General features: G+C 39.2%; 1 protein-coding gene across 3 annotated transcripts in view; it reads left to right on the forward strand.

The window, feature by feature from the left end:
* COL11A1 (collagen type XI alpha 1 chain) overlaps nt 1-14235 on the forward strand; it is a 234301-nt gene that overhangs the window by 127899 nt on the left and 92167 nt on the right. For all 3 annotated transcript variants that reach the window (XM_075131591.1, XM_048861614.2, XM_075131590.1), the window contains 6 exons: nt 4368-4421; nt 6748-6792; nt 6951-7004; nt 7090-7134; nt 11275-11328; nt 14045-14098. In XM_075131591.1, coding sequence (XP_074987692.1) covers nt 4368-4421; nt 6748-6792; nt 6951-7004; nt 7090-7134; nt 11275-11328; nt 14045-14098 — 306 coding nt within the window. The remainder of the gene's footprint in view (nt 1-4367; nt 4422-6747; nt 6793-6950; nt 7005-7089; nt 7135-11274; nt 11329-14044; nt 14099-14235) is intronic.

Genomic DNA, 14235 nt, shown 5'->3' on the forward strand with positions numbered 1-14235 from the left:
GGTCCATTGCAGTTGTTCATTTTAGACCACTACTTCCCCTTCCCTCAACTATACAACTTTTAAGCCCCTGCCAATCTTACTTGCATTATATACCTGTGCCAGCAATATGCTATTATACACATCATGGACTAGTGAAAAAGAGCCAACTGCTGATACTCCTGCCTCTTTAAGACTTAAAGCCATATGTTGCCCCCAGAACTCAAGCTGATGTCCATGGGAATTTGCAATATGGTCTGAGGACCCAGATATAGACCTTAGACTGTCACTGCTATGTTTCTGCCATCTTCTACTAACTACAGAAAGAGCCGTCTTAACATCTCCAACACACTTCCAAGTGTGTGACCATGAAAGATAGGAGATGGACTCTTACAATATTGTCTTTCACAGTTTTCTCCATATTTTTCCTTTGCTTGTGTTAAAAGGGTGACTGATGTCTGTTGCTTGACATTCATATAACCAGAATGCTTAGCTTTGTTCTTTGTCCTGTGTTAGTCCCCTACCTTCTGTCCACAATTCCCTATTTTGTTTGTTTCTTTTTTTTGCAGTTGTCCCTCCTTCAAGTATCATTTGGACTCTGTTGTCCCTAGAAAATATCTGTGTTAGCTGGTTCTGTTTCTAAATTATTTATAAAGACTTAATAATGGTAAATTACATTTTAAAAGGATCAGTTTAATGTAGTTTTGAGAAGTGGCTCAGTGTAGATTAAGCAACTGCTAGAAAGACCTATTAAAATAATTTTGGGGGGAACGTTAAAAATGTTAGGGACATTTCCTGTTGTCTGTGAAAGTCCCTCTCTACATCTTACCTTCAGAGTGTGTCAAAGATGAGCCCAGCTAAGAATGCATAGTACAATAAATGAAAAACTCTTACCCCTTTAGCAGGACTGAATGTCATCTCAATAAAATATTGAGCTTTCCTCTAGTCCAGTTGTTCTCAAACTTATTTGATCAGCCCCCCTTTTTTGTGTCTGTAGCAGTTTACCCCCTCACTACCACCACCTCCACCACCCACAAGTACATATATCACCACCCATGGTCCTTCTATATGAGCCTCAACCACCTGGGATTGACAGCCAGAGCTCTTTAAAAAAAAAAAAAAAGCACACAACTCAGGCCTCCCGTGACACATTCCCACGCCTCCCTTGGGAGATCCACCCCACAGTTTGAAAACCGCTGCTCTAGTCTAAATTCTGGGATCTATTCTTACTTCCAAATTTGAACTGGTGATTTTGGACAGAGATAATACTTTCTGGATAACTAACTGAAATATTTTTTTTATATCTGTAGCCTACAATTTGGTCCAATATTTCTGCTAAGTAACCTCTCTTAAGAGTATTTATTCACTGAATACTCTGTGTGAATGAAATAGACCCTAGCAGTCTAAGGAAAGTGTTTCTCAAGGTGAATACTCTTGATAAAGAGATCCTTTCTTGCTTCTGCCTTTTAACCTAAATGTCGGAGATTTCAGTGTTCTTTTTTGTTCTCTTTTGACATGTCTAAGATCAAAGAGGTTTTACATTATTCAGTATTAAGAACAAAAAAGACAAACACTTCAAAGAAAATTGGTGGATATTTTCCAATATAGATGTCACTGGGAATTTCGTTAAGTTAAATTAAGTTAAGTTAAAACTGAAATTAATTCAAACTATACTCACTGTTGGCTATTCCATGAAGTTTAGGCAACCAGATTAGAAAGGGTTTTGACTGCTACAATGCATCAAGTCACTCAGGGCCTGTTGTTTGGCCACCCTTACTCATGTTCGGTAGCATGTTTTTCTACCCACAGTCCTGTTGAAATCAACATTGAAAAGGTTGACAGAATCAAAGGTGCATATAATCTATAATGGTTGTCTAAAGGAAATAAGAAGTCCTACCCCAATAGTCAGTAGCTGGTTCAAGGTGACTTTTTTCTGCCACTTATTTGCCTTGTATGAATTTGCTTCTGTGTGCTGTTCTTAGGCACAGGCACCATTATAAGATAATTTCACTATATTTTTCTCAAATCTAGTCCTCATCAGCTTGATTGCAGGAAGTTCTGAGAATACTGTATATATTAAATATTTATAGCTAAGCCTTTCATACTAATGTCTGAACAGTTTTTCTCTCTGGTACTATAACACACAGTTTTAAGGACACACTTGGGGCCTCGTACCAAATTAGACTTTCTTCAGCTTTTATACACTGAATCACAACTGGTGAAAACAATTCAAACAAGAAATTCCTTCTTTCTCTGTTCATGTAAAATCATCAGCACTGGGGCGGCCTGACCCCCCAAAGACAACTTAGTTAGTGGATAAATGGAACGCCTTGTTATAAATAAGGTATATTAAAAGGAAACCATAAAGAACTTAAAAACAAAACCAGAAAAGAATATTAGTTGATGCTATAAAGAAAATGGAGAAGTTCTTTCTTACAGTCTGGCCATTTACATTGTAGCTAGCTGTTTACCTGTTGCTAAACCAATAATAAAAAAAACCCCACTCATGTTGTGCATACAAAGATGGATGAGTTATCGCAGCAGGGAACTGAGCAGAATATGGCCAGTACTACCCTATGACAGGCCAAACCAAACCTGTGATTTTTAATCTCCTGTAACTTGAAAGTAAGTTGTGTCAAGTCAATGCTCTTTTCTAACCCCAGGTCATCTCCTTAGCAAATCAGTGCACTGGCAGCTGACAAGCCAGCACTATCCTTCAGAATGGTATGACAGAAGTAGAAAGGGTAAAGGATTACATTGAGTGGGGAGAAAGGAATAATTCCTGGAAACAGCTGTATTTGTTGACTCATGTCAGTTCTCCTTGTAACCATTTTGTTGTGGTGGAGGGAATGGTGACATTTATAGCTCATTAGCTAAGTTTAACAAATATTTTCCTGATGGTCAGCACATTTTCTAAGTTCTCTCTGTAAACTGTAGAATATTAGGTTCTTCCTTCACAGTGAACTCTTCATAGGGCCAGGGTTAATGGTTAATTACTGTGAGCATCCATTAGCTTGTCTAAATTTCATGCACCACAAGAGCGTATAACCTCCAAATTTGTTATGTGTACACTGTTTCATAGAGTAACTGCATGTGAGTGTCCAATGGCCACCTTTTTATGAATAAAGCGAGCAAGTTTGTCAACGCTTATCATAACACTGGAACAGAAGTATCATTTTCATTTGAAAGATAAGAGGGGGGCATCACTTAGCAAGAAGCTCTTTTGAGAAGCTCTTGTTCCCTTGAAAAATATCCCTGCTGATCAGGGTTGATAAAGGTATGGTCTCCATGTAAGTGAAAAGCATGACTGGTTATCTCATCAAAAGTATTTCTTCTGACTAGGAAACTCAGGGCTTTTTACTGACTGCACACTGTCTAATCCTGGCAGAGACCCACCAGTGTTAAAGTTGATCTGAGAGCTTGTTGGGGTGTTATATATATTTTAATATAGATGTGAGTGTCTGAAAATATATGAGAGAGGAGGTGTAGGACCTATTCATAATAAATAGTAGGACCTATTCTTCAAATAAATAGTAGGACCTATTCTTCAAATAAATACATATATACAACTGCTGTTGAAGTCAGAAGGCATGGTGGGCTTTGTGAGGGTGAGATGGGGAAAAGGTGTGGGTAGGGTTTAGCAAGCAGTATCATCCCAGATTCAAGACTCTTTCCTGAAGCCCAAGTTATGTTCTAGGCTCTATGCAATCCCACTGCATAGCCACACAGACCATCAGTGCTGGGTTATATAGACCTCTGTAAAGAGAATTCTGCTAAAACAGATGTTTTCTACTGAGTTACCTAACTTGAACAGAACTGGAGTTTTTAATGTTAGTCATAATGTGTCTCTGAAAAGTGAATGTGAACACACAGTAACAGCCACTTGAAAACAAAAGTGCAAATCAGCCCTCTTAAATAGCTGACCAGAAGAGCAATAAGGCCCACAAGAATGCTCTGTGCAACACTGATACTTCATTAAGAAAAGAATTTTAGTTCTGCCACTCTGATTCAGCAGAGGCAAGTTCCCAAGATTCATTTCTCTTGGTCATGATTTAATAAAATAATTTCTAGTGGTGGTTAATGAACTTTTCTTTCCGACTGTTAACTAAAATTGGAAAAATTTTGTCAAACAGTTTCTTATTGATGTTCATGAAAAATAATGTTGTGACATATGTTGATGTTTTTAATGCATTCAGGACTTGAGGTGTTATGGTAAGTTAATTTTTAGATATTCACCAGAGCTGACAGCTTTAAAAACTATTTCCATTGATCTAATTGTAATGTATGTTTTGCATCAATTTGGTGATGTGTTTTAATTCTAGATTAAGTACCGGATGTATGGTGGTGGTGTGACAGATATTTGATGATATTTGCATCCATTTCTCATACAGGGCTCCACTGGTTTTCCAGGATTCCCAGGTGCCAATGGAGAGAAAGGTGCAAGGGTATGATATACTTTTTTAAAAAAACACAATGCTTAATTAGCCTGTGGAACTCTCTGCTAAAATATATAAAGACAAGAAGCTTCAAGAGAACATTGAGGTATTATAGCATTGGGCCTTTATCTGGATAAGACTGAACATCCAAAGATATATTAAATAGTATCAAACTGCATGAGACATAAATCCTCATGCTTCAGGGCATTAACGCAACCACTCAGTATTTGGGATAGAAAGAAGTTCTCTCACCAGGTAGCTTATTCAATAATTGTCCATTAGGGAGTGTTTTTCATCTTCTTCTGAAATGGCTCATATTGAAAGTGGACTAGCTAGACCACTGGCAAGGACTATTTTCCTATCTTGTGAATTATCTAAATACCATGCAATTTAACTTGGATTTTCTATGCATTCTGATTCATCAGACTATAGCAAGCAGGATGAAGAACATATATTTCAAAGTAAAATGTCAGCTTTTGCTGCTTTGTTTATTTGAAGGACATGGGGAGAAGCTAATATGCAGCATCTCCAACCACAATAAAAAAAAAGGGGGGGGCATTAAAAAGAAGGTCACTGCACTGCTGCCTGTAAAGCTCAACTAGATGTGGCTGATCGTGTTGTTAGAAAGCTGATAAAATTATCAGAAGTGAAAGGATGACTTGGAATTCATAGATGACAACTCAGTGTGACGTTAAGTCAGATTGAAGTAAGGTATATGATTACTGTGCCTACCAATCAATTTTATTTAGCAGCAAGGAATCAAAAGCACAGATTCACCACTTTAAATATTACATTTTTGAGAAACAATTGTATTTTGAGTTTGCTTTTTTTTTTTTAAGAATGGTTTTAGCCGAGCTGAAGGCAGTTCTTTTTTTTACAGAGACCAACAAGGAATGTTAAAAAAACAAACAAACAAAAAAAACCCAACCATTCAGACCCTATTTTTTGGATAAAGCAGTATTAAAAATCATTGTTCTGAACCATCAATCAGGAGGCTAAATTAGGAAACCTGAAGCTGCAACATGCACAAGAACACACTTTAAAATATGAAAATATAAAGTTATTAGATGTCAAGAAAAGCCTCAATTCAGCCAGGCATTTAACCACGGACTTCTGAATTGGGCCAGCGTAACTGGCTTTTATCTGTTACAGGTAGTATCAAGAGTAGTATAGTCTAAAGACCTAACCATGGATCAGGAATCTATTGTGGTAAACACAGTACACACAATGAAAAGACAGTCCCTGCCTCCAAGAGTATGTCTACCAAGCAACTAGACAAACCGTGGCTGGCCTGTGCCAGCTGACTCAGGCTTGTGAGGTCCAGGCTGCAGGGCTATTTCACCGCTGTGTAGACTTCTGAGAATGGGCTGAAGTCTGGGCTCTGGGACCCTCCCACCTCATAGGGTCCCAGATCCTAGGCTCCAGCCCAAGCCCAGAAGTCTACACAGCAGTGAAACAGCCCGGTAGCCCAAGTCCCACAAGCGTGAGTCAGCTGGCCTGGACCAGACGTGGGGTTTTTCTTTCCTGTGTAGACATACCCAAAGAGCTTACAACCTGAGTAATATTATAGTACTAAAATAGTATTCTCTTGTGTGATGACAAAACAGTGAGAATATGCATGTAATTCTTTTTAAAATGAGAACTTCATATGAAGATCCCATTTCCACTGGTTAGATTTTAACATGTAACAGTCAGTGTGTTTCTTTTTTCTATCAGGAGAATACGGCTCCTTGAATTAAAAGCTTCTTCACATTAGAATCCATTACAATCCTAGCGTAAAGTCCACCTCAGGAAAGGGATCTATAGATTCTCCATACGAAAGACATATTGGAGCTACATATTAAAGGCAAAGATGCTGGCTCTGTGCAAGAGCTATGCAGTATGGTCCCTGCTCCTTCCTACAAAGCAATTTCCCTTCTTAGCCAGTGGAGCTGTCCAGAGGGAGTGTGATGTACCATCCCCCGGGATGGTGCAGTGGGCTTGCTGCAAGGGAGCTCCAAGGAGAAATTGTGGCTGATCCAGAATCGCTCTCAGGGACTCCATTGGCTGTGAATGGGCCATGCAGCAACATTAATGGGCTCTGGTGCCAAGGGCAGAATCTAGCCCTAACACGTAGAAGCTAATGAATAAAGCTGCATGCACAGCAAGCTTGATTTCAGCAAGATGGTCAATTTTAGTAAAAACCTGTTTCTTTAAATTAAAATGTATAGCAGATAAGATATAAAAGAACATTTAGTCCTAGGAGAGCTGCACATTGCCTCGTAGCAACAGCAAAACTTTCATTCCCAGTCAAATGCCACATGCTAAGATGATTTATTTGAACTTTCATTGGCAGGGTTTACATGGCAAACCAGGTCCCAGGGGACAGCGAGGGCCAACAGTATGTATTTTATTTTGTTTGTTTAAAACCATTACTTGCATTCCCTTAGTGATTGCCACCTCTGTGATGTTTTACACCTACTGTAAAAATGCATGGCTGACTCTGACACACTGTCCTGTATGACCATCATCATTTGTATCTGTATCTCAAATTCACAGGGTCCACGGGGATCAAGAGGCCCACGAGGTCCCACAGGAAAACCAGGCCCTAAGGTAATTGTCAGATGCTATTTGCTGCAAAACTATTTCTCAAAGAAAATTAGGCTTCACCTTTGAACAAATTGTTCTTATTTTCTAGGGCACTGCAGGCAGTGATGGCCCTCCCGGCCCACCAGGTGAAAGGGTAGGTCTGGAATAGCTTTTTCTCCTCATTTTATTTCCTGCATCTCTTTTTTTGCTCTCTTTCTCCTCTCTCCCCGCTTTCTTATGTCTTTGCACTTCTCTGGCTAGGATGTGAAGCAATTGCACTGTCATATTGTACCTCAAGGGTGGAGTTCCTTACAGTGCTCTCCTTCCTGCTCAGCTAGAAGCAGGAAGCCTTGAAGTCTTGCTTTTTCTCTCAGACACCCAGTTTGGCATACCTAAGAAATTGGGATCATTGGGATGAGGTTGGGATTGCCATCCAGACTTTTGGGTGCATATCCAAACAAACCAAATTACATTTCTCAGCTTTATGAGATTCTCACTATTAATAAAAATGCCCTGTTCAGCAGAGTTGCTGTTAGAAGATGGGTTTTTTAAAGTACTCAATGCCTCTAAAAGCTAATATATTGACACCAGCTGATTCTTTTGTCCTAATCACCTAATCACACGCTTGAGAACTCCTGCTGCTGGGTAAAATAGAATCCACCGCATGATATTAAATTTGAATCAATACACAATCAAATAGAGTCTATAAACTATACAGTAGCACATAGAAAAAATATAAAATGGATTTGTAATCACAGAACAAGCAATTTAACTCCTACAGATAAATGAATCTTCCCTTTAACTGGGTTACTTGGTGAGGCTGAAGTTTGGATGACTACATTTTGTTTCATCCCAATTTTCACGCAAACATATTTGTGGCTTATTTTTACACAGCCATATAGAGCACATGAATGGTATCCTTTAAAAAACAACACAAAACCAACAGCTGAGTTCCCAGTTGAGATTACTTTTCCCTTTTGACCTCAAGAATGTTTGATTCCAGTGTATTCAAGCTGTAGTTTCTTAAGCAACCTTTGTCCCATGTTATGAGAAGCCACATCATCTGCTACAGTATTTCCATGTTCAAGATTGATACCTGAATGCACTAACAGTTGCAGAGCAACAACAAACAAACTTTGCTGGGAATGTGTGAGAAGTCTGAAAAGCTGTAATGGCCAACAATGCCTGCAAAGTTAAAGATTGGAGACCAAGGGAGGATGATAGAAATAGTATCAGGAGACGGTAGAAGTGTGTTTTGTTTAGAATCTGTTTTATAGACATCTCAAGCTCTCACAGTTTAAGTGTCTGCAGGAACCAACATTGAACCAAATATAGTGAATGTTCCCTAATAATTGCAAACAGAATATGTCAGTTTTTAATCAACATCTCCTCCTACAATGGAATGTGCATGCCTGTATATGTCTATGAAAGTTAAAAGTCAAATCTCTGCTCACAAAAAGTATGCCAACACTTCTGGTGGAAAACCATTCAACATATGCAGAAAAATGCATTACAGCTACATGTAAAATATAGGTTCTATTTAAGAAGTCTTTCATCGATTTCCTGTGATTTTTCATTAACTGAAAATCACTGAAGTAGAATCTCACCCAGAGTGAGATTCTACTCCAGGGATTTTCAGTTAATGAAAAATCACAGGAAATCACAGACTGCAGCTGAGCTGCTAGCAGAGCTGAAGGATGGTAACTGGAGTAGGGGTAAGACAGAGCAGGAGGTGAGGTTTGGAGTGACAGTTGGGGACCCGGAGATGGTGGTGATGGAGGAGGCAGGGAGCCGCTGGGTGTCAGGTGAAAGGTAGGGAGCTGAGTGGAACAGGGGTAGGTGGAGAATGAACCACAGTGGAGAGGCAGAGAGAAGAGGTGGGTGAAGTGGGAAGTGTGTGGGAGTTAGGGGTGTGCAACACGTGGAGTGGGAATCTGGGGTGGAGAGAGGATTGATTGGAGTAGGGGGGGAATGTTGAGTGGGAGTAGCAGGCCAAACTATAGATCTCTCCACATCATGGAGCCTGGAGAAAAGCTGCAGAGAGCTGGAAAGCAGAGCTCCAGAAAGAACTGGAAGGCAGAGTCAAGGGGAGTGGAGTTAGGAAGCAGTGTTGTAGGGAGTGGGCAAGAAGGTAGAAGACAATGGGCACATCTGAGGGGAAGCAGAAAAAGCGTCAATGGAGAGGAATGGAGTAGCTGAAAGGTATAATGTGTCACAGGAGCACACAAGCCTTTCATCTGAGAGTGGCCGTTGTGTACTTTGGCCATGTGCTCTAAAATGAGGCATATGACAGAGGGGAGAGTTAGCCAAAAAAGAGAGGAACTTTAAAAGACCATTTCTGACTGGCTAGAAATATTTCAGCCGCTAGCCGTTTAAATATCTGTCCTCTATAGAAAACTTTTAAAAACAAATGACAGAAGGAAATGTACATTTAATAATGTGATATTGGAATTCTAGAGTATTCTTCTCACATACTCCTACTGGCTTGAAATCTGCAACTCATATTGTGAATAAAAAAAATGTAAATGTCTTTTTATTAGAAAGCCTCATGGCTTGAGGATCAAAGGGGAAAAGGGACTTATGGCCAAGAAAGTGCTACTAGTAATAAATAAACCATTGAGTTGTGTTTTTCTAACCGTATTCCAGAGAGGGACCAATTTGTTTAATGTTTTGGACAGTGGATGAGCCACTTTTAATATTTTTCCTCAAATGTTGCCCTATTTTTGTTAAGAGTTTCTGCTTTGTAAGCTACTCTCCTTGCCCTTTTTGTTTCTGGGTGTGATGCAGACAGTTGAATCAAGGAATGTATCATAGTGAGCATACTTAGGGGGGAGGGTTGGAGTTGCAAGTACAGTTTATAGATACTGTTCTAGAAAATGTGGATAGTGCTATATGTGGATGTTAGGAAAAACTTTTTCACTAGGAGGGTGGTGAAACACTGGAAAGCGTTACCTAGGGAGGTGGTGTTATCTCCTTCCTTTGAGGTTTTTAAGGTCAGGCTTGACAAAGCCCTCGCTGGGATGATTTAGTTGGGGATTGGTCCTGCTTTAAGCAGGGGGTTGGACTAGATGACCTCTTGAGGTCCCTTCCAGCCCTGATATTCTATGATTCTATGATTATCTTATAAAAATGTATATTTTGAACAGTTTCTGGTAAACCATTTGGTTGAGTTTCATTCACTAATAAATGATAAATCAAGTTTTAAATAGGACTCAGATTCACTTAGGGGCAAATCTTGCCTGCTACTGAACAAACAACCGTTTCCCTCACTCGTACATAACACTTCTCCCACTGCAAGAGAGGCAGCCATAATTTGGCTCAAAGCCTGCATTTCCTGACGTCCCAGTCTGCAATGAATGAGGTTTAAGGAACTCTGAGACAGCCAGGACTTTATCACAGGAGCTGAAAGCTAACATCACCATCCCTTATGAATTATCTTTCTTTTCCAGACTTTTGCTTTAAATTTCTAACATTTTGACACATGATGTCTTAGTAAAACCACACATCATATACCAGGTAGAGCAGGACAAGTCTTGCACTGTATGACTAGGGTACACATTTTTGCTCTGTGACCACAGAAAGTAAGATCTGAATGCTCCTTTTTTTGTTTTTTGTATCGTGTGTGCTCTAACACAGACAGAGCCTTAACATAATCTGATACTAGGCCCCATTCAGCATATTAACAGCAAATGCTTACAGTAAAAGTGACAAGGTCTTGGTTAATTTTCAATGAGAACTTCTAAAACTAGCCATCATGTGGGCTACTTGTTTATTTTACTACTTTAAAACTTCCAAAAATACTCATACAGTAAAATCTTTTCAGAGATGGCTCCTCTGTTTGTTTTTTTTTCTTGCAAGCAAGAATTTTTTTCTTCAGAGACATAGAAATTAAGATACTTCCCATTCAGCAGGAGTAATTTCAACAATATCTATAAATTTTGACAGTACCTGGCTGAGTGTGAGAACTTGCCAATATGAGCTTTTGACATGAGGAACAAAAGGCTGCAGTGCAGCCACGTTAAGAATAATTGCACATTTCTTAATGGAAGTGAACTTCATGGAAAAATATTCAGTGTTTCTTATTAATCTGTGTCCCCTCATTTGGTATATTCCACATGGGTGTTCTAGTGGAACTTTGAACTGCTAACAGTATTCACATGCAGTATGTAGCTCACTTTATCCACATGTCCAGCTGTTATCAATGGAGTTTGTGTTACATAACTGAAGCAAACTCTTCAGTCCAACATTATAGCATCTGGTATTTAGTTTACCCTTTTGCTTATCTTCATATTAGGGACCACAAGGGCCTCAAGGACCTGTTGGATTCCCTGGACCAAAGGGACCTCCTGTAAGTATCTTTTAAAAGTATATGTAATAATTATGCAAATTTGGTAGAGAAAATTTTTGAAGTCAATGTATGAACAAGTGTGTTAGAGTTTGCATCTGAGGTGTTGGGCAGTATTATAATTAATCAAATCTGTCCCTCAATGCATGAAGCTTACAAGCAGGAAAACCTCCCTTAAGCTTTTGTACCGTAAAGCCTGTTACATAAACCCAAAGAAGTCAGATATTCAAAGTAAAGGCTGAGTCTGTTCTATTTGTAAATGTTGCAGTTTGTATGATATTCACTGGGGGGAGAACTAAGTTCCCTCTCTTTTGCTGATGTAAATATTCTTTTAAAAGTAGGTTATTTTAGAGGAAAGGGAGAAGAGGCATCTTAGCTATCATGTATGAGAAATGTGGCACACTAAGTGTTACCATATACATATTTAGAGGCTTTCTATTCTGTAATATATAAATACATATTTAGGGTATGTTACAATGGAGATTGATTAAGAATATATTTAGCCGTTGAAAACTGTCATGTAAATCCATCCACCTCATATATACTGTATATTGTTTAAAAATGCAGATTTCTTACACATAGCTCATTCTAGAGCTGTTGTGGCCTGTCATTTAAATTAAATTTTATTCATGTTTATGAAAAAGTAACAGGAATCTTGGCTAAGTACCTGCATTGTACCTTGAAATGTTAGTGATCCAAGACTTTTGCAACAGATCTAGCCTTATATCTCATTTGATGGAAGGTTTAAAAAAAACTCTCTATTCCAGTGCATGCACAGAAGACAAATGAACTGGACTGGTGTGAAGTGGAGAAAAGTCATTTACATGAAATCACTTCCCATAATTAGCTCCTCAAAACTCATCCTAAAGATACCTACACTGAGGATACACACAGTTTCTCTCTCCCTATTACTTTCTGTTCCAGATCCTGATAGAATTTATTTTGAATAAGTTATCCAAGCATACAGCTAAAAATCTGTGGAAACGCTTTGATATTCTGAGATCAAAAGAATCTTAGGTTTAGAATTATAGGTATGTCAGAGTCTTCTATTGGAATTAGCTGGTTAGCAATCCTAATGGCATTTTTATCAGGTGCCAATAAAGGTCCAATGTAAAAATGGGGACTGAAATTTTCCAGCAATTTTAAAGAACAAAATATAAAGCAGGCAGTACTGATAATAGAAGAACAATAATAACAACAACAACAAAAAAGGTTGAAAAGTAGTATAATGGGGACACAAAATCATAATCCTGCAATCTGATTAATACAGAGGACACTGGTTTCAGTGTAGTGCATGTCCTATATTACTGTTGTACTTGGTTGTCAGTGTAGCACCAGACTTTCTCTTTGTCTGAATAACATGCTTTAGAGAGTATGTGATATTCACTATACAGAGCAATCCTGATAAGCCTTAGTATACTGTGCATATTAAGAGAATGGGCGTAGTGTGAAGTTAATGTGTCTGTCGATTTCTTTCCTCCATCTTCAGAAAACACTGGCCACCACTAGAGGTCTCTCTTCCTCTCTTTTCCCTTCTGCCTAAAAAAATCTCAAATTAATATAAAACAATATGGTCTGCTACTGGCAGACTTACCAAATGGAGTACATTGCACAAACTGGATACAATTTGGGATTAGTCCTGTATTCCTGACTGGCCAGGATTAGTTCATAGCTTTTCAAAAATGTAGGGCCTAATTTGCCATGGTCTCATACTTCTGTTCTGTAGTATTTTTCCCTGTGAGTAGTCCTACTGTAATGAATAAGCCATACTGGTAAAATCCATGGGAGAGCAGAGAAGGTCAAGTAGAGTTCCACTTCTATTTTCTTATTGCTGTAATGAGAGACATTGATCCAAGAGGATCCTCAGGAGGATGAGATGACCCACACAGAGGTTCCATGCTCCCATACCTGCTGGGAAGTCCAAACCTTTCCCATCCCGCTCCTCACTGAATCTTGGCAGTATGGCTCCAAGGGACTCCCATGGCTGTGGCTACTCTCAGATCTCTAACTGTGGAAGGAGTTTTGTCAGGAAGGTAGTGGTAACAGTCTTAGTCCACGTTACCTTTCCGAGGTTATTTTTGCAGGGCCATTGGGATTCTGCTCCCCACATGCATAACCCATCTCTGGTCCAGGAGAAGGAGGGGGACTAATGATGCCACAAATTCAGTTGACCCATGTCTGTGCAGGAAGAGAAAATTCATGCCCTTTTTTTGCCTGGAACTTGGGAGCACAGTCTAGTCCATTGGTGCTGCCCTTGGAGTCTGTCTGTGTTCAGTGGGAGTCAGGGTGGCAGAATCAGATCTGTGATTTTTTTAAATCACAATTTATTTACTCATTTTCCAATCTTTTTGATGCTGCCCCATGTTAAACAGTGCCATAGCCACAACTCACCAGACACTTATCTTTAAAACAGTTTTCATTAACTTGGGGATGAAGTACAGGATAATAGAGGACAGAAAGTAGGGACTTTGAATTTTGAAATGTTAGACATCCATTTTGAACATGCGTGAACCATCCAGATGATTTTACAGGAATTAAGGAGTCAGCAGAAAAATCAAGTATTAAAATTGTATCAAGTTGCTATCAAAGCAGTAAAGCTTTTCTGAAGGCTAGCCTGAAAGTCTGAAAAGATCATAGAGATTATTAGGGCTAATTGTATACTCTTTTCAGAGCTAGAGATCACTGAGAAACCTCTGACTTATTTTGCTTGCAATTTCAGGGGCCACCTGGAAAAGATGGCTTGCCAGGGCACCCAGGACAGCGGGGTGAGACTGTAAGTACATTGGTACTACTATTTCAGGCTGTTGCTGCTTAGTTCACTGTGATCTTTGAAAAGAGTGCCAGTTAATAGATAATTCCCTTGCTTTATACCGAAAATTGCAGGAAAAAGTGAGAGGCAATTTTTTGTTG

The sequence above is a fragment of the Caretta caretta genome, chromosome 8 (genome assembly GCF_965140235.1).
Source record: "Caretta caretta isolate rCarCar2 chromosome 8, rCarCar1.hap1, whole genome shotgun sequence".
Classification (NCBI taxonomy): domain Eukaryota; kingdom Metazoa; phylum Chordata; order Testudines; family Cheloniidae; genus Caretta; species Caretta caretta.